Raw genomic sequence first — 27,382 nt, forward strand, 5'->3', positions numbered from 1 at the left:
ATTCGTTGGATGCCTGCTAATAGTTTCAAAGGCTCAGTTCATTATCATCATGATGAGAAACATGGCAGCCTGCAGGGCGGCACTGGAGCAGTAGGTAAGAGCTATATCCTGATCCGTAGACAGAGGGACACCTCAAAGCCTGCCACCAGCAACACATGACTTCAGCAGTGTTACACCTCCTCCAGCAAGGCCATAGCTACTACTTCTAATTCTCAAATAGTGCTTCTCTCTGAAGACTAAGCATTCAAATATAGAAGCCTATGGGGGCCATTCTTATTTAAACCACCACAGTCCTCATCAGAGAGGTTTCTGTATAGAGCAGATAGCAATTTATGCAGAAACTTACAACTGGTTAAAGCACAGAGAATAAGTGTCAATAGATGTTCAGCCACAAATGAGACACACACACTCCAAGGCTTAAAAGCCATCACAGAAGGGAAGAGGAGGATTGCGAGGGTCAGAGGTCAGGGAGGACCAGCATGAAACAGGGGCTTCTGACAGGCCCACTTCACTCCTGAACTCAAAGCAGCTGTTTTGCTTGCACAGTTTCAAGCCAGTCATGTTCTGTCCTGGAGCAGGGAGGCCTTGTGAATCCCCACCCCTGAGAAGCTGTTGTCACTGATGGCTTCAGGGGAACGGACAGTCTGTTTTCTTCGAGGGTTTGGCTCTTGGTAGGTAGAACACACTTCCAGAGGGTAGCCCCACACCCAGGAGTATATGGGCAGCACATATTGAACTCTATGAGTAATTTTTTTTAAAAAGGACAGGAAGTTAAGGGGGTTGGGGAGGTAGAATGAATCTGAGAGGAATTAGGAAGAGGAGGGGAGAAAAACAGGTGAATATAACCAAAATCAATATAAATTCTTAAAGAAGTAAATATTATATTTTAAAATGATTCTTAAGAAAAAAGAGTACAAAGTCAACTATTTAACTATATACTATAAAATCCAGGAAATAAAACTATACTCAAACTAAGCACAGAGAAAATAACCAATGAAGTGGAAGATAAGGAAATAAGCATCGAAGTCAGTTTCTGTGCCAGTGAAATGCTTGCCAAGACTGGTGGCCTGGGCTAAATCCCTGGAGTCAACAAGGGGAGAAGAGAAAAACTGGTTCCACAAAGTTGTCTCTGACCTCTGACATATGCACGCCTTTGTATGAAGGCATGTGCATATATGCACACAGTTAACTGATTAATTAACTCATTAATAAACTCATTTAGTTTGTAAAACCATTAATAAACCTTTAGGAAAGAACCTCAAATAAGCTCCCTAAGAATAAGAAGAGACAGGGACAAACACATACACACACACACACACACACACACACACACACACACACACACAAAACCATACATGATCTCAACACGTAGTTCAGTTTGTCCCTAAATTCACAATCCTCTTGCCTCAGCGTGTAAGGAAGTGCACCACCCCTGACTTAAATAACGTACATGGCAAGAAAAATGAACTCAGCTTTGCTTCCCTCTGCAGCAGGACAGGCCATCTTTAAGGAGGAAAAAGTTACCTGTCACCATGAAAAAGATTAATAATACGACAGTGAGAGAGGTACCTAAAGCCTGTCGAGAAAATGAGAAAACAAGCCTCTTACTAACAGAATGCTGATGGGATCAGATGAACGTGCTCGTGGCGTGTGAACCACCTCCCACAGACATTTCTCTACATCTGTTCTTCACTTATCTACAAGGCGATAGACTGGAGGCCCCAATAAGCAATCATTCAAGCTACCAAGAGATTCAATATTCCTCTGTTCCTTTTAAGTATACAAACACATTCTACCAAAGCAAAAGGCAATTATGTTAAGCTGCCAGCTTATTACATAATTATCCATTTACACTGCTACCTAGGAAAACTTTTAAGCTCTCCAGAGGTTTTCATATTGCACCAGAAAAGAGGAAACACCCAACAAAAACTCAGTAAACAACTCAAATCTACAAATCTGCCATGCAGTACTGGTCAGGTACAACCACGGTATTGTAACAAAATATAAACTGACCCAACCATGTACAGTAACAACTATTAAAGGTCTTTAATAATACAGAAATGTCTGCTGTGTCATGTTTAAATCAGGTGTGGTGGTTGAGTGCCCTCCCACAGGCTCATGTATTTGAACACTTGGTCCCCAGATGGTGTCTGTTTGGGGAAGTTGTGGCAGCCGAGACGTGATCTCTCGGTCTCCTGCTCCTGTCACTCACGCCAGGCACTGTACTGAACACCCTGCACATATCTCCTCCAGCTGTCTCTGGACCTCTGTGTCTCTTAGAGCAAGGCTAAGGAAAGCCAGAGCTATTCCTGGTCTACGGAGGAAGAAAATGAAGTGTGAAAAGAGTCTCCCAATTCCATGTGACATCCGCCTCCCAGTCACAACCTCTTGTTTCTAAACATGCACAGTCCTCTCCCTTCCTTCCAACTACCCCATACATTGCTCACACTCCCTTACCCAACACTGAAAGCTATGAGAGGTGAGAGGACGAGCCCACTTTCCACACTCCACAGGTGCTTGGGCTCTTTGAGAACAGCACACCATCCTGCCCCCTTTGTCTCGTTACATGCCTGGTGGAGTCTCACTTAATACAGTTTGAGACACAATTTGAGGAAAGGTAATGTTAAATTAACTTGGTTCCATAAGCATTGGTTACTTTCTGGGCATAAATACTGACAAATGAGGTAAGATGAAAGGTAAGTGTGGTCCCTGTCCCCAGGAGCCCCTAACCTGGTGAGGAAGTCAGAGGGGATGTAGAGCAAAATGAGAATGAGCAAAAACAAGAAGGTAGACAGGAAGATGCGACTGACTTCTTCATAACAGGGGAACTGGGAGCAAGGACAAGGGCTGAGCCCACTAACAGGAGCAGTGTACACACACCATGCTTTGAGAATGAGAGTGTCGGGATACATACAGTGCCCGAGGGATGGCTGGGAGCATAATAAATTAGGCTAAAATGATGTACAAGTGACTCATGAACATCTTTGAGATGGCAGTCAACAGGTGAGGGGCTGTTGCTGCAGACTCCAGCTCACGTGCCAAGGGGATGGCTCCAGCTTCGCTGTGAACGTTGACTAGAAGGAGCAGATCCAGGAGACGGGATGGTGATGTTAGGAGGCCACTGCCCTGACTCGAGTAGCATAGCTGAATGGCTGACTCTGTGCTGTGACTTCAAAGCAGGGAAGAATTATCCCAAGGACAGAAACTGAAATAGCAGAACCACCACAGTGAGCCAACAGAAGACACAGAACAGGACAACAAGGTGACTCCAAGAAGTTTAAGATTCTAAGAACAAAAACCTGATGGCACCCTTGACGAAAGCCAGAAATAAGGGAGGAAAAGTAGGCCCTGGGAGAAGACAGCCCTCAGCTGGAAGCTGATACTCGGAGGTCACAAACCGACATCTAACCGGGAAAAAAACACAAGCTAATTGTTTGTCTTAGATCACAAAGTATGTTTTGAGCAGACCAAGAGCTCCAGTCTTAAACCCCTACCATAAATTTTCAAAGATGTTTTTAATTTATGCCTCCATTGACCTTTTCTGTAATTGCCATTTTAATAAGTTTTTTTTTCCATAACAAACCATTGTCTTCGGTGTATAACTAATTTTGTGATGTTTTGCGAACCAAAACTTCTCTTGCAGCTGCTTGGTTTTCTTTCCCAAGGTGACACAGGTGAGCTAAAAATGATAGCGCTGAGTCACACTCCGGAAGGCACTCGGCATCTGAAGGCCGTTTTGAGTTTAAGACTAAGGGACCACAAGCTGCAACAGATTGTCCAGCAGACACTTCTCAACTGCCATGGCTACCTGGCCTCTGGCTGGACCAGTCTGCTCCGCTGCAGCTCAGCAGAGAGTGGGGGAGGGGCTGGGTCCTCTAGAGACACTAAGCAAAGTCACCTCTCCTTTCAAGTCCCACCCTCCCCAGGCTCAAGAAGCCTAGTAAAATGAGGCTGAGGTCTGGCTCATCAAGATCAAGGCCCTATCACAGCACAATCTGGTCAGGCCAAGTCCCCGTCTACTAACGAATGGCAAACTTTTAATGCATTTTCTCTGGGCTATGCAGCATGAACTGGCAGTGAAATGAAGGAGCAGTTGAATAAATTAAATCTGACATTTTCCATCTCACCCAATTCTTGTCTTTCAAACCAACCACCCCCGCGTCTGAGTTGACAGATAATCACACCAGAGGTATCAGGCACCCGCTGACACAGGCTTTAGTGGGCTCAGCTCTGTCACTGGCTCGCAATGAGACCGCACATTCACTGAGCGCAGGGGGTCTGCTTGAGACAACGTGGGCAACACAAAAGGGTACTGGACTCCACACCCAGTAGGATAGAATGGCCAAGCTATAATCCCAGATCCTTCGGGCCCTACCCAAGAGGTGTAGGGCCCATCAGCCGATCTCTCTGCCTCAATCTCCCCTCTCACTAGCTGCTGCCCTCAACTGTGAGGGCAGGTGTGACCTGTGAGCACTGAGGGTGCACGCAGAGCCCAGCACACAGTGTGAGCGCTCAACAATTACCATAGCCGGCAGTCTCCAGCCACTGACTGGGTCTCCTTCTCTCTACTCCGTTTGCAGAAAGATACAGGGGGTTATCAAAAGAGAAACACTAAGCAAGGGAGGAAATTAACTAGTGCCAGGGCCATGACACACAAACAGGGTACAGAGGGCAGGCCCACCTAGCATACTAAGATGGCTCTTGACCTGAGAAGCAGACAGGCGGACAGGGAAAGCATGGTGTGGGGGCCATGTTCTTACACACCTCCCCACATCTGTGGCCCACATACTAGCCACAGACACGGGCATGGGGTTCACAAATCCACCTGCTTGGCTGCTTGGAGGCAGGGCAGAGCTGCACATTTGGGTGCATTTGTACCAATACTCATGCTATGGACTTTGTCAGCAGAATGCATAGCATCAGAACAGAGGGAGTCGGCTCACCATGAAGCCCTGCAGCACAACGCAAGGTACCACCACTCAAACCACTGGGTCACCTCAGAGGTGCCAGAGCAGGCCTCTGCTGCTACCTCAGATGTCTACCCTGCCCCTAGGTTCACCTGCAATCTTATGGCTTCTGGAAGGTCAGTGCCTAAGCAACACGCACTGTCTCAGCTCTGGCCTGTGGTGGTACCATCATGAAACCAAAGGGGACATGACCACAGCCACTCATGATGTCAACTCTTTACAGGTTTGGTCCTTTTTGCCAATTTCCAGAATCTCAGCGCCGAGTGAGAAACCCTACCTCGCGATTTCAGTTTGGATTCAGTCAGCAGCTTCTCTTCTCTTACTCTGCGCTGATACCAAGCCCCACATTCTGAGCACTTACATCACACTTAGCAGTAAATAAGGGCTGAGGTAAATGCGTCTGAAAGAAAATGAGTCAGAGGTCTAGGGAGATGGCTCGGCTGGTAAAGTGTTTGTCGGGGGCCCAATCTCCAGCATCCACCTAAAATGTGGGGAATGTTGTGGCCCTTATCATCCCAGTGCTGGGAAGGCAGGGACAGTAGATGCCTGAGGGGCTGACAAGTAATCGAGACTAATTGATAGGGCTGGAGAGAAGGCCAGTGCTAAGAACAAGTTCTGCTCTTCAGGAGGACCCAGGCTTCACTGACAGCACCCACGTTAGCTAGCTCACAGCCACCAAAGCCACCTCTGGCCTCTGCAGGCACTGTGCTTGCATACATACACATCTCCACACAGAGACACGGTGCGTATAATTAAAAATAAATCTTTTTTAAAAAGACAGTTGGCAAGCCCCATGATCTCCATGAGAGACTCTGTCTCAAAAACCAAGGCGGATAGCTCCTAAAGAGTGACACCCAAGGGTCACCTCAAACTTCCACAAGCAGACAGGAGTCATATACACACATGACTCGGGTCATGTGCATAGGAACACACATACACACACGAAAGAAAGAAAGAAAGAAAGAAAGAAAGAAAGAAAGAAAGAAAGAAAGAAAGAAAGAAAGAAAGAAAGAAAGAAAGAAAATCAGTCAAAGGTTTAAAGATGAGAGTCAGGAGAGCTAAAAATAAAGGCTCCCCATCTGTTCCCACCTGTGAAAATCCTGCAGACACCAGCTCTGTGGTAACACCCCTAGCTGGTGACACCCTTAGCTGGATGAGTCTTAGAGCTAGAGAACCATGTGCCATTGTGGGGACAACCAAAACCTGTCATGGGGGTACAGCACACAGCCATGGTGTTTTCAGAGCGCTGACGGCAGCCCGTCTGCATTGCAACTGCTGACGTGACCCCGAGTCTTTCATTCTACAGTCTGAAGTCAAGCTCAGAAGAGCAGAGATGCAATAGGCAAAAGAGCCCGGATAACGGCACCTGCCGACTGCAAAGCCCACAGCCCACACATCTGCCCAGGGAAATCAAGTTTCCCTGCCTGTCTGTGTTAGGTTTCTACTGCTGTGATAAAGACCATGACCCAAAGTAATTTGGGGAGGAAAGGGTTTACTTCACCTTGCTGTTGTCAAGAAGAGAAGTCAAGAACTCAAGGACCAAGGAGGTAGGAACTAGTGCAGAGACTATGGCGGGCACTGCTTACTGACTGGCTCCCCATGGGTCGCTCAGTCCACTTTCATCTGTCCAGGGGTGGCACTTCCCGTGGGGGGCTGGGCCTTCCCACATCAATCACTGATCAAGACGATGCCCCTCAGAACTGCCTACAGACCAATCTGAGGCATTTTTCTCAACTGACATTCCTTCTTCCCTGCCCCTCTCTGCATACTCAACATCTCCTCCTGGGTCACTCACTGACCCCATGAGCAATGCGGACAGTCATCAAAACAGAGAGCCAGAAGATTCCACAGTCTGAGAGCAGGGTTATTGCCACACCCTCCTGGAGGTGAGAAACAGTTCGAATCAACGGTGCCCTGCTCCTGTTGCGCTTCCCTTCGTGGCTCAGGCCAGGCCTTTGCACACACGCTCTCTAGCCCTCACAGCTGAATAATGACAAGACAGGTATTAACCCTCACGTTCTGATGAGGCAACCACGCCAGACAAAAAGAAGGGAACCAATTCACCCAGCATTTCCTGAACCTAGAGGAGCCACACTGAGCGGTCCGGGGAATCTAGCCATCTGGAGTTCACACAGAGGTCAGGCGTGGAGACCATCACTGATATACAGTGAAGCCATTCCCACTACTACTTATATACCACTGACTGTAACTGTTGGACGGGGTGACATTCTGACAGAAAGGGCCCCGCCTATACAGCGGAGACATACGCAGAAGCTGGAGAGAGAAGGCGGTTGCTCCAGCTGGCTTGGGCCAGCCTGAGAATGAATGCGCCAGAACACGTAGTACCTGGATGTAATTTCTGTAGCTATAGGAAATCCTACACACCAGCTTCCCGTTAGTCTGAACAAGAGATTGCCTTAAACTAGATCTATGTCACGGGGAACTTGGGATGCCAGAGAGCCGTGCCTGAGTGCCCTTAGGGTGGCTCCCTATGTTCTAGGCCTAGAACTGAAAGAGCTTGAGGCATGGAATTCAGGGGTTTGTAGCACGGATGGTGGACCAGTATACAGAACCACGGGACTGAGTTAGACACTGTGACAGCCCCATTCCCCACTGAGACCTACCTCCGCTAGAAGCCACAGGAGGTCCTTTTGGTACCCTAGAATATTCTGTTTTGTTTCTTGACAAATTATTATTCCCCATCACTGGTAAATCCACTAAAACATTTGAGATTTTTGACAGCCTACTAGCTTTTCTTCACCTCATTTTGCACTCTGATTTCCCCGCTAAGAATGTACTTTATTAGAAAGTACCTATTATGCCGTACTACATGGCATTTATCTCTTCAACACAGAAATCACAGTAAGCCCGTGTCCCTCCCCCCATTCCTTTCTGCTGGGTTTTGTTCAAGTCCCTTCTGCCTGTTTCCGAACAAACAAAGGGGAGCTTATCGGTTGCAATGGAAACAAATTATAGCCCCTGACTTGCCCGGCCTCCAGGATTCTTTACAACTCAACAGTTCATATGCACGTCTTCCTTTCTCCCTAGCCCAGGTGAAAATCGAAATACAGCAAGTTAAAATTTTCAAAGACTCCAGACACACTGTGCATGGAGAAAGTGCGAGGGTGAGGAGCATGCTGGGAAAAACACACGCCGCCCTAACAGTCTAAAAGTCTTGCCTCTTGCGTCCAGCCTCAGATCACACTCAGGTTTGCACAGGGCAAACCTGGGGGAAGTAAGAACAGAACCAAAGCACAGCATCTGGAGCTCCCATCCACACCCTGCTTGTAGGCTTCTAGAAACCACCATCAAGAGGCTTACAGTCATATAATTCTACGCAAAAGTCAGATACCAACATGGCATAAAAACAGTACATTCCTGTTTCAAAACTACAAAATTCAAAAAATAATAATAATTAAGAGATGATAAGAAAAAGACGTTGAGTTCACAATGTTACGAGTCCAGGCACACAGAAGAAGGAGACAGAGCTATTTCTGGGTCTGGCTCATCCCACCTGGTGGTGTTCACCATGCAGTTCAAGGCAACAGTAACTGAGGGACTGCATGGCCACCTCCTCTTCTGATGTGGGAGTGTCATATCAATCTGTTGATTTCACTGGCTAAGCAATAAAGAAACTGCTAGGCCCATTGGATAGGCCCACCCTTAGGTGGGTGGAGTAAACAGAACAGAATGCCGGGAGGAAGAGGAAGTGAGGTCAGACTCCGCAGCTCTCCTCTCCTGAGCAGACGATTCAGAGAGACGCCATGCTACCTGCTCCAGGGAAGACGCACGCTATGAAGCTCTGACCCAGGATGGACTTAGGCTAGAATCTTCCCGGTAAGACCGGTGCTCACAGATTGTTAGAGATGGGTTGATTGGGATATCAGAATTAGCCAGTAAGGGCTAGAGCTAAGGGCCAAGCAGTTTATAAAAGAATACAGTGTCCGTGTAATTATTTCAGGGCATAAGCTAGCCGGGCGGGTGGCTTGGGTTTTGGGGACGCAACCCCGCCGCCACCCCTATTACTACACTCTTCAATAAAAACAATCTGTGTCTCTATGTGCGTATCACTTAACAAAGATCTTTATACAGAACTCACAAACCATGAGCAAACTCAATGGGTCATAGGTCAAGACTTCAACTTGTTCCCACAGGGGCGGGGCAGTGGAAGAAGACAGACTTTCTCTGTAAGGGACCAGAGCATCAGTGGAGACTGTAGGCATTTTACATCTTAAACAGTGACAAGGGGGAAGAATAGGGGCTGACTTTCAGAAATGGGAATGATTCAGACAAGGCCTTGGTTGGAATGGCCGCTCTAGCACCTTCTGCTCACCAGAGCTCACACAATCAGGCCGCGGTGCGCACCTCCAGAGCTGCCTGCTTCCCCGAGATCTTAGTGTAGAGACATCAACTCTGCAGGACCAGAGCAAGGGCCACAGTGTAGAGCACTACCAGACAATCAGCCTTAAAAGGTAAGTACTGTTCCTCAAAACTAAGTCTCTCTCGAACAATATAACAAAATCAGCTGGGTCAGAGGAAAACTGAGAGCGAAGCAGAGGGAGAGGCATAGATGTGACTACCTCATCCTCATGCTCAAACACACCCCACGAGGCTCAGAAACCTGGAGTCTACACATAAAATCTCGTGCCCAGTGTCCCAGTCTGAGGACCTGGCACCTATGGAGATGAAGGGGTCCTGAGAGTGAGGCCTGATCAAAGGGACCTCAGCAAACATGTTTTCCCCCTCTGTCATCCTGACAACGCCCAGGCAAGAAGGAATGGCCCTGGGAGAGGGAAAAGCTCAAAGGGACACTCCATAAGAGCCAGGCAAACCTAGGAGAAATGAAGAAACCAAAACAGACAGAGGTGCTATACACGCTGAAGCCCAGGCCTCCCCACCCAGGTTCACAACACTGGACAGAGACAGAGTTAACAAATGTTAGCCCAGCGTGCAGCCTGAGGAGCCTGAAGTACTGCCGGGGTCCTGTGCATCACTGCAGATGGTCAGAAAGAAACGAGGCAAGTCTCAAACCATGGTCTCTCCATGCTATCCTGGTTCCCCAGCCCAAAATGACCCAAGCTGACCTCCAGACTCTAAACTCTAGCTTTTCTTCCAGTATTAAGAAGAGAGGCAATCCACGCCCTCTGGGTTGAGACACCCCCCCCCCCAGGGCCAGTCTTCACTCTGTGCCCAGCACGAAGGCCTGCATGTCCTTCCTAGTTATCTCACATAAAGCCCACAGAGCTGGGACATCAGAGGTTCTGTGGGATCTGTGCTCTGCCCATGAACACACCAGAAGCACACAGCACCTGGGGTGACTGCACACCCCACAGGGGGCCCAGGGTCTCAGCTCAAACAACAGGCCCAAAGCCACATGCAGTACAGCCCCTCAACTCAGGAGGAATGAAAGGTGAACAAGAAAGGAGATGCTGATGCCTCCTCCTGTCCCTCACTTGGAACCTGTGGACCCCAAAAGACTCTTGGAGCTGCACTCAGACTTCATATTCTCACCTCCTGGGCAGCCAGCGTAAGCCTTCCCCAGGGACCCCAGGTTTCACTGTGCGACTCCCAGACACCCACAGAGCACCAGAGGGCTCTGTGGTCCAGAGGGGAGGGTGATCACCACTTCCCGTAACCCATCTGCACCTGTAACCACAGACTTGCCAAGGAGAGACCAGACTAAAAGCTGTCTATGGTGCTAGAAAAAAGAATAAAGATATCAAATATGCAAGAGAGGGAAGAAAAGGCTTTTTCTCTGTGGGGATTTATCTCCTGCTTCCTGAGAACAGACTGGAGTCACACCAGAAAGTAAAATCTTCATCACCGTGTCCATGTACCTCAGCTGGAACACCACCTCCCAGGATGCTCTCTGCAGGGCCTGACTCAGCAGCCTGTTGTGTGACAGAGGGAAGGGATGGCTTTCCCAGCAATGGCAACTCTAGGCCCTGCTGGCTCCCGAGAACCAACTTCCTCCTGGAAGAACTAGCCAGCTCACAGACCCCAGCAGTCTAGTTTGAACACAAAAGGGTTTCACCAGGACCCCCCACAGCCAGGCCAGTCTTTGTGGGGGCTCCCCTTCTGGGCCACGTCAGTAGCTTTGACTTTTCCACCAATGCAACAGAATGAGGAAGGCCTTTCTTTTCCCCGGGTGGTTCAGACCCGCGTCCCAGCACTCAGCCTTGCTGTCCCTGACCAACCTGACTCCTTTCATTTATCAGGCAGTATTTGTGGGATTGGCCATCAGGGATGTGTCTATTCTTCCCAACTGCCTTTATAGAAGAAAAGGAAGGATATTCTTGGGAAAACGTAAGAGGGAGGACACAGTGCCCAAGAGTCCCTAATACCAAATACGCAACAGAGCAGCCAGTGTCAGCTGGTGCAAGGTCAGTTCTGTCACTTCGTCAACAAACAAAATCCTGGCCAAGGTAATTCAAGCGCAGTGAGCTCCATACTATTGTTAATTCATACGTGTGGGCTGGAAGCCTATCTCCCACGCTACTGTCAATTCTTGTGTGCAGACTAGACGCTAACCCTCTTCCGGGAAACTCATTTCCCAGGACTCTAGCACAAGTCTTAAATGTAAGTCATGCTAGAAAGACATATCCTAACATGGTCAGTGCAGATTTTCATGAAACTTCAGCTTTAGGCTAGAACACAAGAAGCCCTCGGGAGATGGCCTAAGCCTTCCTAGCCCTTCAGAGCTATCCAGGTCTACTGTGTCCAGGCAGGTGATACACAGATCATTACTGCGCAGGAGTCTATGTTACTTCAGCAGGTTAGAGCTGAGGGCTGGCTCTGTCCTGGACAATGGGGCAGCCCACATCTCTCCAGTGCAACAGGCAGGATACTGTTCTCCGACCAAAGCCATCTAAGTTTCACTGAGAACCAAATGAGATCTTAAAGGGGCTCAGGTGAGAAAGGTTCAACTATAAAATCTGTAAACTGAAAAAAAAACAAAACACAAAACAAAACAAAAAAAACTTAGAATAACCAAGAAAATACAAATTAAACAGTAAGGCACTCAAAGCATAATGACTTAGGATGCTGCTGCCAGAATGTAATCAGAATTACCCTTTCAGAAGGCAATCTAAATAGCAGAAAACACATCTAAATAGCAGAAAAATGTTCAGAACCGATGACTTAGTAAGTTCTCAGGGGATAAATGTAGGTCCTGTTACAAAGCCAAAAACAGAACTACATCCACCATGGTGTTATCTATAATAACAAAACAAGATCCCCACTCTCCACCCCGTCTTCACAGACAAAGTCAAACAAAACAAAACCACTGGGCTGGGGGAACGGCTCAGTAAAGCGTGCATGGTACAAGCCTGAGTTCCATCTTCTGGACTCAGGTGAAAAGCTGACATGGCCGTGTGTGTGCATTTGCAATCCAGCACCAGGGCAGCAGAGACAGGGGGACCCTGGGGCTATCAGGCCAGCCTGTCTGGCCTAAAGGGCAAGCCCCAAATCTCAGTGAGAGAACCTGTCTCAAGATAACAAAATGAGACTATTAACCTTCTCCACCAGCAGCCTGTGTAGCACCTTCTAGAACTGCATATAAGTAGTTCATGTGCACGTATTAAAAGAGCAATAACAGGACCTATTACTAAATATCTCAGTGCTCATCCAGACGTGTTGACACGCTTTCGAGAAAATCATATGAGGATAAGTACAGCAAACACAGGCATGTCTAAGAGCAAGTCAGTCTTAAAAGTATAAACACGGTAAGAAAAAGGAGGGGAGTCGGATGAGAAAAAAGGACTGCCGAGGCAGGACTCTCCTCATGGGCACCCTGAGACTGCCTTGGCTGCAGGAAACAAGAAGTCAAACCAGATGCTAGCAAACACGGCCCCACACCCAGGCACAGAACAGGTGTGACAGCCATCAGTGAGCACCACTGAGCAATCAATGTGTATGCGTGTGTGTCTGTGTGTGTGTGTGTCTGTGAGTGCCTGTGTGTATGCGTGTTTCTGTGTGTGTATCTGTGTCTGTCTGTGTGTGTGTGTCTGTGAGTGCCTGTGTATATGCACGTGTGTCTGTGTGTGTATCTGTTTTTGTGTGTCTGTGTGTGTGTCTGTGAGTGCCTGTGTGTATGCATGTGTTTCTGTGTGTGTATCTGTGTCTGTCTGTGTGTGTGAGTGCCTGTGTGTATGCATGTGTGTCTGTGTGTGTGTGTGTCTGTGAGTGCCTGTGTATATGCATGTGTGTCTGTGTGTGTATCTGTTTTTGTGTGTCTGTGTGTGTGTCTATGTCTGAGTGCCTGTGTGTATGCGTGTGTGTGTCTGTGTATGTGTGTGTCTGTGTCTGTGTGTATGTGTGCATGTCTGTGTCTATGAGTGCCTGTGTGTATGTGTGTGTGTGTCCATGTGTGCGCATATGTGTGTCTGTGTGTGTATCTGTTTTTGTGTGTCTGTGTGTGTGTCTATGTCTGAGTGCCTGTGTGTATGCGTGTCTGTGTCTGTGTGTATGTGTGCATGTCTGTGTCTATGAGTGCCTGTGTGTATGTGTGTGTGTGTCCATGTGTGCGCATATGCACATGAGTGTGGCAGAAACGCAGAGCAGTTTTTGTCAGGTGCAGAGGCAGCTGTGAGGCCGTCAGTCCTGTCTGCGCTCTGTGCCATCTTGTAATGAAGAGACAAAGCTCTGTCTCAGGAGAAGAGAAGGTCAAGCTCATCATCCTGACGTGGACAAGTGGAGAGATTGGTGCACTTAACAGTCCCTTGTCCAACCCCAGACAGCTAACAAGCACTAAATGCTTCCAATGTCCTATATAAAGCACAGGGCACCTGAAGGGGATGACGAGGCTCCTGCCCTTGAGAAACACAATATCCAACAGAACAAAACAACTGCTTCTAACAAAATAGCACCGCTGGCAAATACACAACACACAGAGTGACACCTGCCGCCTTGCATGAGGACGAAAACAAGGCAGGGGCCCCGTCTATTCGGGACTTACAAAAGCCCCTCAGGGGAAGACAAGGCATGGAGAAATCCTGAGGTACAGGGTAGGTGCCTAACGTGCTGTGGAAGGAAGTTACGTATCGCCAAGGAGAACAGCACAAGACCCAGCAAGTAGCAAGTGGAGTGCAAGCTGTTTGAGGGAAGGAAGTCACGTGAATACCACCTGGGGGCACATGACTATGCAAGCTGTGGGTTGCAGAACAGGGTTATGACCAAGAAATGAGGGTTGGGGCAGCTCTCCCCATACTGCTCCAGGCTTGGTGCAGTCCTGTGTCTCTTTAGAGTTGTTGGCTCCAGGTCTGTTCACAAAATCCCAGGATAGTTGGTAGTAGTCAGTTCAGTGGTAGCCCAGGGGAAAGGGGGGGGGGCAGGAAGAGACGCAGGTTGTGCCATCCCATTTAGAGGCTTAGGCATTCTGGGAGCTCACCCTATCTGTCGCCCAATGTCACAGAAGCTTCCAGCACAGAGCTACTCACTGGGCAGCTTCCCGGGTGCCCAACTACTGACAGCTGCAAGAGATGAAGGCAACGGAGACTCAACACGATGTCAGTGGAGACGGACATGTGCTAAGCAGCTCCTTGTTGTCTACGGGACCTGTGACCACAGCAAGTCACTTGGTCACCAGAAGTCCTAAATAAAGACTATACCCATCCACACTGAGAGAAACACGGAGCCAACAGAAGTGGGAGCACTTTCCAAACACTAAGGGACTGAGGGAGACGCATGCCTGGCAGACAACGAGGACAGCACCATGGGCAAATCAACTGCAGGACTTTAAGGATAGTCAAGAGATTTCCTGGGAAACCACAGGCCACTCTGGCCAGGAAGCAGGGAGTCCAACTGCGGAGCTTCGCTTCTCCCTCCTCTTCTCCAAATCCAGCTTCCAGACCCATCTCCCCCCTCTGTAACAGACCACCTGCCGCACTCCCCTTCACTCTGCCCCATGTCCAGTAGCTCTGCCCCAACCTTCTTCCACACTTCTGCTATCCCAGCCCCCAACACCAGAGAGCCTTCCCTGAGAATCCAAAAGCCCGGCCTGCCAGAGAAGCAAGAGGGCCAGCAAAAGCAGGGAAGCTAGCTTCAGATCTTCACTCTCGCTCCTCTCCTCTGCATTCAGTCCACAGGTCTGGAACAGACTACCTGTTGTGGCCGCTCTTCACTCTCTACACCCTTCCCAGAGGACTAAGCAGGTCCTGGTGGAACATCCTGCTTTCCTCCCTCCTGTGGACAACCCTCCCCACTCCCCACCTCCCCAGAGAGTCCCCCCTCCTATCCCATCCCCATTCCTAAGTGTCAGGTCCCAATACATAGAGCATATCTTCCTGGGAACCTCCAGTGGCTACACCTATCAGGATCTCTGAAGAATTTCCTACCAGGCAACAGCCACCACTCTCTCCTAAAACAAGAGAGGGTAACAGAAACCAAAGACTAAATCACCCACCCAACAAAGACTAGGCCAGAGATGAACAGCTAGAATTACAATCTTCCCAATGCCAGATGCCTAGACAACAGTATAAAAGCGAAAAATCAATGGTGACCATACAATAAAATGTCTACCAGATCCCTTCTCTAAGTACTCAGGACAGTATGTCTCCACTAAAGCCCAGCAAACCTGAATATTGTGACAAAAGTTAAAGCACACAACAAAGACCTTACAACAGCCTTTATGAATATGACAGAGGTCCTTAAAGAGGAAATGAAGCACAAACAGCGGGAAAAAATGAAAATAGACCAACACCTGAGAGTGGAAATGGATAAAAAATTAAAATTAGGGAAAAAAAAGAGAAGTCTGAAAATGAAAAATCTAGAAACTCGAACAGAAACTGAAGAGGCAAGCCTCATCAACAGAATACAAGAGATGGAAGAAAGGCTCTCTTCTTCCCCTAGCTCCATACCTTGAGGTTGGATCCCTATTTCTGTTCCTTGAGTTTCCCTCTTAATTAAGAAAGGCCTTAGGGGGGGCTGGAGAGATGGCTCAGAGGTTAAGAGCATTGCCTGCTCTTCCAGAGGTCCTGAGTTCAATTCCCAGCAACCTCATGGTGGTTCACAACCATCTGTAATGAGATCTGGTGCCCTCTTCTGGTCTGGTGGCATACATGCAGATAGAACACTGTATACATAATAAATAAATAAATCTTTAAAAAAAAAAAAAGAAAGGCCTTAGAATACACCAAGAGAAAGAGAGAGAGAGGGAAGAGAGAATCTCAGGCATTGAAGACACAACAAAAGAAATGGATATCCCTGTCAAAGAAAATGCTAAATCTAAAAAGAAAAAAAGGGAGGGAGGGAGGAAATAAGTCCTGGCACAAACATCCAGGAAATGTGGAACACTATGAAAAGACCAAATCTAAGAATGCTAGAAATACAGAAAAGAGAAGAAATGCAGGTCAAAGACACAGAAAACATTTCCAACAAAATCATAGAAGAAAGTTTCCATAATCTAAAGAAGGAGATACCTACTAAAGGCACAAGAAGCATCCAGAACACCAAATAGACAGGATAGAAAAATGAAATCCCCTTAGCACATAACAATCAAAATACTAAGTATAGAACAAGAGAGAATATTGAAAATTGCAGAGGAAAAAGACCAAGTAACATATAAAAGCAGAACTATTAGAATTACACCTGACTTCTTAATAGAGACTTTAAAAGTCACAAGGGCCTGAAAGGTTGTCTTACAGACTCTAGGAGACCAGAGATGCCAACCCAGACTACTATACCCAACAAAACTTTAAACATAATATCCAGAGAAAACGAGACATGATAAACTAAATTTAAGCAGTATCTGTCTACAAATCTAGGCCTACAAAAGGTACCTGAAGAAAAATTTCAACCTAAAGAGGTCAACCAGAGCTTATAATTCGCGATCCTAGAGAAGCTAAATAAGAAGGTGAATCCAAAGACAAACATATAGGCATCCTCCTGAATATTAACCTTCATCAGGCGATGAAAGGAGACAGAGACAGAGACCCACATTGGAGCACCGGACAGAAATCTCAAGGTCCAAATCAGGAGCAGAAGGAGAGAGAGCACGAGCAAGGAACTCAGGACCGTGAGGGGTACATCCACACACTGAGACAATGGGGATGTTCTATCGAGAATTCACCAAGGCCAGCTAGCCTGGGTCTGAAAAAGCATGGGATAAAACCAGACTTGCTGAACATAGCGGACAATGAGGACTACTGAGAACTCAAGAACAATGGCAATGGGTTTTTGATCCTACTGCACGTACTAGCTTTGGGGGAGCCTAGGCAGTTTGGATGCTCACCTTACTAAACCTGGATGGAGGTGGGTGGTCCTTGGACTTCCCACAGGTCAGGGAACCCTGATTGCTCTTTGAGCTGATGAGGAAGAGGGACTTAATGGGGGAGGGGGGGGAAATGGGAGGCGGTGGCGGGGAGGAGGCAGAAATCCTTAATAAATAAATAAATTTAAGCCGGGCGATGGTGGCGCACGCCTTTAATCCCAGCACTCGGGAGGCAGAGGCAGGCGGATCTCTGTGAGTTCGAGGCCAGCCTGGTCTACAGAGCTAGTTCCAGGACAGGCTCCAAAGCTACAGAGAAACCCTGTCTTGAAAAATAAATAAATAAATGAATGAATGAATAAATAAATAAATAAATAAATTTTTAAAAAAAGAAAGAAAATACCACACACAGAAAAAAAAAAAAAAACAAGAAATAAGTAATCCCAGACCAGCAAACCAAGATGGGAAATACACATTCACTCTCTCTCACACACACACACATATACAATCACTACCACCACAACAACAATAATAACAGGAATAAACAAACACTATTCATTGATATCTCTCAACATCAATTGTCTTAATTCCCCAATAAAAAGACGTAGACTAACTGAATGGACAGGAAAACAGGACCCATCCCTTCTGTGCTATCTGAGAAACATAGCTTAACATCAAAACTAGACACCACGCCTGCAGGATAAAAGGATGAAAAAATTATTACAAGCAAATAGACTGCCTTAGTTGGGGTTTTATTGCTATCAATAGACATCATGATCATGAAACAACTCTTATAAAGAAAAGCATTTCATTCAGGCTGCCAAACCATTCAGGGGTTGAGTCCATTATTGTCATGGCAGTGGTAGATAGGTTGTAGGCCCAGCAGTAGATGGCCAACAGAAAGCTAACTCAATGGCTTTTCTGAGGTTCTTTCTCGTGGTGTAGTGTCAGGGTTTTTCCTTTTTTTATCTTATTTTTTTAATTTATAGTTTTTCTTCTCCCTTTTTGCCCCACAGGTCCTTTCATATACATTATGGCTTCCAGTTTAATGCTTTTATGGGATTCTTGAATGTGATAACAAGTGAGTCTCTGTTTCTTGTGTCTTCTCTTGGGCTCTATTCCTTCTTAGTTTTTGTTTGTTTTATCTTATTATATTATTGCATTTTATTGCATCTTATTTTATTATACTATTATGCCTTAGAACCCTGTTTTCTAACGAGAGACAGAAAAGGTGTGGATGTGAATGGGAGGAAAGGGAAGGAAGAACTGGGAAAAGTAGATGGATCTAAGGACTTGCAAACCTCCCCACACAAGCACCGCATGTTGGCACTCACATCTTATCCAATGTTCCCCAAGGACAAGGAACCTACTGTGGTTTGAAGGCAAAACTTACCTATAGGCACTAAGGGAGGTAGTAAAACCTTTGGAAGATAGGGATCACTGGAGGAGTGGGCCTTGGGACAGGGAGCCTGACTCTACTTCCTGTCAGGTCTCTGCTTCCTGCCCTATGAGACATGTGGGGGTGAGGAGTGATGGCAATACTGCCACCCCATAGTGTTGCCTGCCATCATTTCTTCCCAGTCAGGAAGGACTAGATCCCCTTACACCGTGAACTTCCCATAAGTTGCTTCATGTCAGGTATTTGGTCCCGAGACAAAGAAAGCAACAAACACGGAGCCTGGGCTAGAGACTAAGAAGGGGGAGGACCTGCTGAACAGAGGGATAAAGACACAGAAAACCAAAAATGAAGGGTGTGGGTAAGCCAGAGAGAGCACGGGAAGGATGGCTAATGGCAGAAACAGCTACCCACCAGCAGCAAGGAGCTGGAAACGAAGGCCAGTCACAACCCAACGTGCACCCAAGAATCCCTGGAAAGAAAAAACTACGAATTCACTCACCCTGATCAGATAGGAAGTCCAGCATGGTCTGCAAAAGAAAGGACAGGTGCCTCACTGACAGGGCAGGATTTCCCATCCTGCGGGAGGCATATACCAGCTCGTGCAGCAGGCGCATCTGAACAGCAGCCCAGCCTCGGTGAGTGCCTACGGGAAAGGTCACAAAGCAGAGACTCAAGGTCATGTGGCAGCTCACAGACAACCTCAACGATCAAACTCAAATGGCAAAAACTATTACCACAACTACCCCTTCACCCACCACCATCCCGTCCCCAGGTATAGGGTTGCCAGAGAAGAATATTGTTCATCCATTAAGAATGTCTCTTCCTGGGGACAGAGCTAGGTTTTTTTTTTATTCTTTTACTCTTTGCTCTTTTGGGGAACCTGACACCCAGCTCCTAAATAAACCACTCACGGAGTGAGTTCTTTCTTATGAACACCAGGCCTTAGCTTGGCTTGATTCTAACCAGCTTTTCTTAAATTATCTCATGTACCTTTTGCCTCTGGCTTTTACCTTTCTCTATTTCTGTGTCTCTTACTTTTACTCTTACCCTGCGGCTGGCTGGGTGGCTGGCCCCTGACGCCCTCCTCTCCTTGTTCTGTCTTGCTCCTTCTCCCAGACTTTTCCTCTTATTTGTTCTCACTGCCTATCCTTGCTCCTGCCTTGCTATTGGCCATTCAGCTCTTTATTTGACCATCAGGTGTCTTAGACAAAGTAACACAGCTTCATGGAGTTAAACGAATGCAGCATAAACAAAAGTCACACACCTTAAAGTTATTTTCTACAACACAGAGCTCAGTGGTAGAACACCTGCCTGACACGGGCAAGACCCCGGGCTCCAACCCCAGTATAGAAAGAAGAATTTTACTATTTTGTTTGTTTTCGAGACAAGGTTTTTCTGTGTATCTTTGGAGCCTGTCCTGGCACTCGCTCTATAGACCAGGCTGACCTCGAACTCACAGAGATCCACCTGCCTCTGCCTCCTGAGTGCTGGGATTAAATGCCTGTACCACCAACGCCTGGCTTGGAAAGAAGAATTTTAAAAAACAGCCTTACACTATACTTTCTCTCTTCTATGAAGACGTCCACTGAAATAACCCTGATAGCCTCCAGAAGATTGTTTCCAGTGCATTTGAGTAAATGAGAGAGATTTTCTCAAGAAGCGATAACCCTAGATGAGCCCTCAGGATCAACGCAGAGGTGTAGGAGAGGGGAGGTCATTCAGGGACTGGAAGGGCCCCTCCCTCCCAAACAGTTCAGCACATTTGAAAGGAAAGGTAGGACGCTAGCTTACACAGCCTTTTTGAAAGTATTTCCTGAAGAATGCAGAGTCCTAGGGTCCCAGCTCCTTTTGGCAACAATTACTAATTCTACAGATTTTCTACTGTAAAATCTTTCAAAAAGAAGATGTGGACATAGGGGTCCCTCACAATGTTGGGAGACTCTAGACATGCGGGAAAGCTAGGGAAAATGACATAATCTGACTTGCTGCAGGCCTGCTGTAGCCACAGCTGCCTCGCAATCTCCATCTGCCTCCTAGGAGCCTACGTGGATGGACACAGGAATCCTGAGTCTCCATCTCTGACTCTCTCTGTGTCTGTCTCTGTCTCTGTCTCTCTCTCTCACACACACACACACACACAGTAGGAATCTGTACTCTAGGATGCAAGAAGTCCCACATGAAGGCTCTTAAAATTAGTATATACAGTAATATATTTTCTTGTGACATTTTCTTTTTTAATGTTTAAGGTTTTTTATTTTGTTTTTAGATTTATTATTTTATGTATAAGTGTTTGCCTGAATGTATGTATGTGTACCACATGCGTGCTCAGAGCCCACAGAGGAGGGCATACTAGACTACAGGTGGTTGTGAGTTCCCCCATGTGGGTGCTGGGAACCAAACCTGGATCCTCCACAAGAGTGACCCATGCTGTTAACTGCTGAGCTATCTCTGCAGCCCCAATTTTAAGATTTATTTTTATTTTTAATCATGTGTATGTGAGTCCAGGTGCCCAAGGAGCTCAGAGGCATCTGATGCTCTGCAGCTGGAGTCACAGGTGGTTGTGAGCTACTCAATATGGGCACTAGAACCAAACCCAGATCCTCTACAAGAGCAGCGAGTACTCTTGACTGCCGAGCCATCTCTCCAACACCCTTTTGATATATCCATATGTGTTTGTTTTAGCTGATTCTCTCCCTACCCTGTTCCTCTCCCCTAGCTCCCTGCCTGCCCTCCCCACTTGTATGTTCCAGTCCAGGTACCCCACTTTTCACACCACATGTGTTCTGGCACCCCTTTTCTCTACTTCTGGGAAACCCTCCTCTTCCCCTTTCATGGCCTCTGTAGTTTCCTGCACCCACACTCATTCCTTCATATGTACACATATATAAAAATTAGAAGGTAGGGCCAACATGTGAAAAAGAACTCTGTGTCTGAGTTACTTCACTTAATATTTTCCAGTTCCATCCATTTTCTCGCAAGTGACGTAACTGTATTGTTCTTCAAGGCCGAACAGAGCTTCACTGTGTGCACGGACTGCCTTTCATTGTCTATCCGTCACGTGATAACTGTCTAAGCTAAGCGGGTCCACTGCCCTGATACTGTGAACAGAGCAGCAGTGAGCACGGATGGGCAGGTGATTCTGTGGGAAGATATTTTATGTGTCAGGAATGACAATCTGGGTTATGTGGTCGCTCTGTTTTTAATTTTTTGAGAAACCCTCACGCTGATTTCCATAGCAGCTGCACCAACTTATCTTCCTACCAAAGGGCCCCTCTCCCCCACACCCTCCCCAGCATCTACCGCCATTTGTTGCCTTGACGAAATCTTTCCTGAGTGGTGTGAGATGGAGTAGCAACGTGGTTTTGACTTGCACAGCCCTTCTGAATAGGGATGTTAAATACTTTTCAAAATAGTCATTGGCCATTTGTGCTTCTTCTTTTAACAGCTGTGCTCAGTTCACCGGCCCATTTTCTGGTTGGTTCTTTGAGCTTGCCTTTTAGTTTTTGAAGCACCTTATATGTTCCACATCTTAAGCCCCGTCTGGAGCATAGCCCGCAAAGGTTTGCTCCTGTTCTGTAGACTGCTCGCCCTCTTGTCGGTTTTGTTTGCCATGCAGAAGCCTTCTAAATCCACGTCATCCACTTGCTAACCCTCACAGGGATGACTGACTCCCTGTGAGCTGCGGTTCTCTTCACAAAGTCCTTGCTCACACCCGCATCTGAACATGCTTCTCTACGTTCCCTTCTAGCAGGCCCAGTGTCTCCAGCTCTGAGGTATCGGATCCACTATGAATTCATGTTTGTGGCAAGATGAGAAGCGTGGCTCTGAGTCCTCGGTGGGTAACTATCAAGTATGGCTTGCTGAATAGCCTGCTTTCATCAGTGTATGTGTTTGACACCTTTTCAGAAACGAGATGCCTATGGTTGTGTAGTTGTTTCTGCATCCTCTGTTGTGCTCCGTCAGTCTTTATGTCTGTGTCTGGGCAGAACCATGCCGTCTTTGCTGTTCTGGCTCTAGAGTCGAGTTTGCATTCAGATATTGTGACACCAGTATTCTTTTTGCTTATGATTACTTTGGGTGTCTTTTCTCTTTTTTTAAGGTTTTTTTTCCTAGTTCTGTAAAGAATGCTACTGGAATTTTGATGGAATTAGCACTGGATCTATAGAGAATTCAACACTTGCCCTCTACACCCCAATGTGATCTCAGCACCCGAAAGGTCAGGCGCTCTGAGCCCTAACATTCCTACCTAATGCCTGTCATCAACCAGACTGGTGAGTCCCTGCTGAGCCAAGACTCGGATCATAAAAACATAAGGGAATTCAGACACAGACAAAACAGATGCTCACTGGCAATCTCAAAGAGCTCACGAGAGTCACACTTAGCATACACTCACTGAGAACCTCATACACAAACACATGAAAGAAAGACAGGGGGACAGGGCCGTGGCCATCCTGTCAGGATAAGCCCATAGGAGGTACAGATGCTGCTGGCTGCTGTGGGGACAGTGGAGGGGGAGTGAATGGGTGTGCCCTGTGAGTTGGGCTGGGCAGGGGAGGAGCTCGCACAGGGAAACAAGGGTCCTCCTTGTCACAAAGCTGCAAGCAGCCCATTTAAAGGGCTGCAGCCATTCATCCTAACTTCTCAATAAATGCTAGCTGATAAGTGCTAATATTATGACTCAATGAATATAATGTGTTTAACACGCGGCATCAGCCTCCGACTCTGCGGGCTGATTAATGAGCCAGCCTGCTCCATTATGCATTGAGAAGAAACCCTTGATATACCAGATCTCTACTGCTATGGTTATCGGATAACATTACCTACTTGTATGTCAACCCCCAGCCCCACTCCACCATCATGAGTCCCTGTACACGAAGACTGTTTGGTGCTGATTACAATACCCCCAGAACAGAGGCGTCTGTATAAACAGACCCTCGGTCGATGTCAACTGACAAGTGGCGCATGGCACTCCTCTGTCTGCTGCCTGGAGGGTATGGATCCCTGCTTCATGCATCCTCACCTCAGCCAATTTGCCTAAGATGTTCCATGTAACTCACAGCCCCTGCTGATCTCGCCTCCCACCACCGTGCCCTGTGCAGCCAGCCACTCCCTTTTCTGTGTGTGCTGAGCAGCAGGCACAGACTCCAGCTGCTAACAGGCACAGTGGGGCCCCTGTAAGCTCATGACTCTGTTTCTTCCATCAATTCCTCATTGCCTTGGCAGCAGCAATGTGGCTTATTCATCCAAGGATCCTTAATGCCTGGCAGGAGGCCTGGTGCATGATGGGTAGTTAACTGGCATGTGGGTCAAGATGAGAGCCTGACACCAGAAAAATCTCCTTCTGTTTTAGGTGTGCATGCTCAAGTGTGTGAGGATGCAATGCCAAGGCTCCGGGGATTTGCTGGGCGGAGGGTTCACTTCGGCTGTTTGCTCAAGTTCCTGGATGTTTAGTATACGTCATAATAACAGATCAATTGAAAACCTGGAAGCCAACCCAATCTCCACAGTATATGCTAGGATGTGACTTATCTTCCAGAAGTGGCCTGGAACATACAGTGGTAACATCCTGCATCAATAAGAAAAGCGGCGATTGAGACACATCCTTGCCATGTTTCCACCTGGTCAAAGAGGCTAGGACCAAGCACTGCAACAGAAGAGGATTTTAGGAGGAGGAAGAGTTCGAGTCAAGACCAAGGTAGCTAGCCACGCCTTCAAAAGCCCCAGTTCTCATTCATCTCATCTTGGCACTACCAATCCAAGAGCTCATTCTCATGCAGGAAACCAGCCTATGATAGTGGCTATCACTTGGTTATTTTTCCCACTAGGCAATGGTCCAGTTACTACCATGGGTAGGTGTGAGTGAGACCTAGGACAAACTAGCTCACCAGTGAGCCCTGAGCACGTGGTGCCTCCTCTGTGGTTCAGAGTCCTCCAGTAAAACACTGAAGCTTTTGCAAAGACAGATTTGCAGCACTTGACTCCTGACAAAACTCTCTGCAATCTTGTCATTGAGGTTCAGGCTTTGACAGCTGCCATTCAGCAACATCAAAATCCGCGTCTCTTTCAGAAAAGTTCCTCGGTGACATTTAATCTCTCATTCAGCAAAAGACTGAGCAAAAAAGTAAAACAGAGAAACCTTCTCACGCAGCAGCACAAATAAGACTAAGAAGATGTGGTCCCTAAGCCAGCACACACACAGAACACAGGAGCAGGGTCCACTCGAGCCTCTGCAGCCAGCTGGCAAAACACTCACCTCGCAAACAAGACCGGAGACATTTCTGGATCTGAGAGACCTGACAGTCTAGCTTTTATTCACAAGTATGGGGCTTTGGCAGATTTCCATTTAGTTCTCTGAGAAACGTATGAAGTGGAGGTGGGGCTTAAAGTGGTTTTTATTGTCTAGAGACGCAACCGGCTGACAGTTACCATTTTAACTCTTACCGAACCTCACTGCTCCCACAAAATGATGGCAAACGTCCCCTCCCGAAACAAAAAGTGCAAGTGAAAAGGGCAGAACCACTTGAATTTTTCAAAAGAAGTATGTCCCATTCTTAAGACTTGTAAATGAAGAGCCGGAACAAATTTAATAACTGGCCACAGGAGCTGTGAGGACTCCTGGCTGGGTCCAGTCTTTCACCACAGGCGTTCACATGGACACCTCCACCAGGATGCAAAGGACAAAGGGGCCCAGAACTGTGGGACTGGCAGGAAGCTGGGGAGGTGGTGTTATGTAAGCCACCCAGATGGCTTTTAAGTGTGCTTACAAAGTCACAGAAGGTGCCAGAGCAGGAACAGCAGACACTAGGAGAGTAGAGACACAAAGGAATTCAATCTCCACAGAAACAACATCGCGATCTCAGAAGAAACAGCGTCCCGCTAAGTGCTGGAGGGTGAAATGGGAAGGCCGGCGGGTGGGGAGGGCAGTGCATCATGGGAAAAGGACTTCAGAGTGTTCTCAGGTAGGCCCTGTGCAGAAAGACAAACTTAAGGCAATGCTAAGTGTGCCTTTGCATGAAGTCCTTGTGCTTTTAGCCTGCAGCCAGCCTGGGGCAAAGTTCAAAGATACCAAGGAAAGTAACAGAAAAGCCCTGCAGTCTCACCCAGAGTCCCCTAGAAGCACACCACATGAAGCCCCCACTTGAAGGCCCCACTCACGGGCATGCCCCCTAGCAGGTCACGCCCACTCACGGGGCACGCTCTCTCAGTATGAAGGCCTCCACTCATGGGACACTCTCACGGGGGCAGGAGAAGAAAGGGGTGTCTGAGTCTCAGTATGAAGGCCCCCACTCACGGGACATGCCCACTCGCGGGGCCATCTCAGTATCTAAAAATCGCCTTCCTGCCTCTCAAAACTGATCACGTGGTGCTCCAAAAACTCTTTCCTCTCTTTCCAGGATCTTCTCTTAGTCCATCAAATCTCTCCAGAATACTGCAAAATTGGCCAGGACATCCTGTTCCCCTTCCCAAATGGGAGGACATTTCACTTTCTCTTCTGCCAGTAACTCTAACTTTGACTGTCCAAATACCTTGGCCCTCATTCCAATCAATGCCATCAAACCCACAGGAGGGCCATAGCAGCGATGCTGGCCTTAAAGGCTCTCAATATTCAGTCCATCTTCTTACACTCCCCTCAGTTCCATCCTTGAGAAACATCAGAAACTCCCCCTGACACTGACGGCATGCTGAGCTCTGTCCTCAGCACCCTACAGGGGATCCAATCCTTCCATAAACTACTGCCCCCAAGATTCAGACACAGACACAGGACATGGGGCAACCTGGCCAAGATCAAACCATGAGTAAAGGTATCCTGGACTTCCATCCATCCACATGTCTCATATGCTCAGAGTCTCTCACTGAGTTGTCAGAAACAGGTTAGTCATGTGGAAGTATTACCAAGAGGCCACAGCCTGCCTTGATGTGGCTCAAATAGGTGTTGTGGCCATGTGCACCCACAGGCATGGGGCTTAGCAGCCCCACTCAGTCCTGAAGCGGGCACAAGCCAGGCAGTCACAGCCCAGAGGCCCTGCGCAGACCATCACTCTGTGTGGCAGCTGCTCTAAATACCACAGGAAAAAAAAAAAACAGGAGCTAGCACTTTAATATGAATAACCACTTCCATGAACGGCCACTTTTCTGTAATATCCAAAAAGGGCAAAATTTTTTAATAAATAAAAATATCCCTGACTGCAATATTTACTATAAAGCTAAAGTAATCAAGGCAGTGTGGTTTTGGCAAATAGACAAACAAAACAACTGATAGAGGAGAAAAGAGAATGCAGAAATACCCACGTCAGTACGGTCAACAGGGCTCTGACAAAGGAATGAGTGACCCAGAGGAGCAAAGGTGGGCCCTCCAGCAGACTAGCCGTGATGTGGGAGTGTCATATATCAATCTGTTGATTTCATTGGTTAAGCAATAAAGAAACTGCTTGGCCCTGATAGGTTAAAACATAGGTGGGAGGAGTAAACAGAACAGAATGCTGGGAGGAAGAGGAAGTGAGCTCAGAGACGCCATGCTCCCCTCTCCCAGGTGGACGCGAGAGCTCTGCTCTCTGAGGCACACGCGATGAAGCTCTGACCCAAGATGGACATAGGCTAGAATCTTTCCCAGTAAGACTGATGCTACACAGATTATTAGAAATGGGCTAGTCCAGGTGCAAGAGTTAGCCGAGAAGAGGATAGATATAATGGGCCAAGCAGTGTTTAAATAAATACAATTTGTGTGTTGTTATTTCGGGGCATAAGCTAGCCAGGCAGCTGGGGTGCTGGGGACACAGCCCCACCGCTCCTATTACAACATAGCAGGGACAC

General features: G+C 47.4%; 1 protein-coding gene across 5 annotated transcripts in view; it reads right to left on the minus strand.

The window, feature by feature from the left end:
• The window catches only part of Trappc9 (trafficking protein particle complex subunit 9), a 434,664-nt gene that overhangs the window by 357,042 nt on the left and 50,240 nt on the right, over nucleotides 1-27,382 (minus strand). For all 5 annotated transcript variants that reach the window (XM_075959473.1, XM_075959472.1, XM_075959470.1 and 2 more), the window contains one exon: nucleotides 19,071-19,214. In XM_075959473.1, the coding sequence (XP_075815588.1) occupies nucleotides 19,071-19,214 (144 nt within the window). The remainder of the gene's footprint in view (nucleotides 1-19,070; nucleotides 19,215-27,382) is intronic.

The sequence above is a fragment of the Microtus pennsylvanicus genome, chromosome 2, assembly GCF_037038515.1.
Source record: "Microtus pennsylvanicus isolate mMicPen1 chromosome 2, mMicPen1.hap1, whole genome shotgun sequence".
In the NCBI taxonomy this organism is placed as follows: Eukaryota; Metazoa; Chordata; class Mammalia; order Rodentia; family Cricetidae; genus Microtus; species Microtus pennsylvanicus.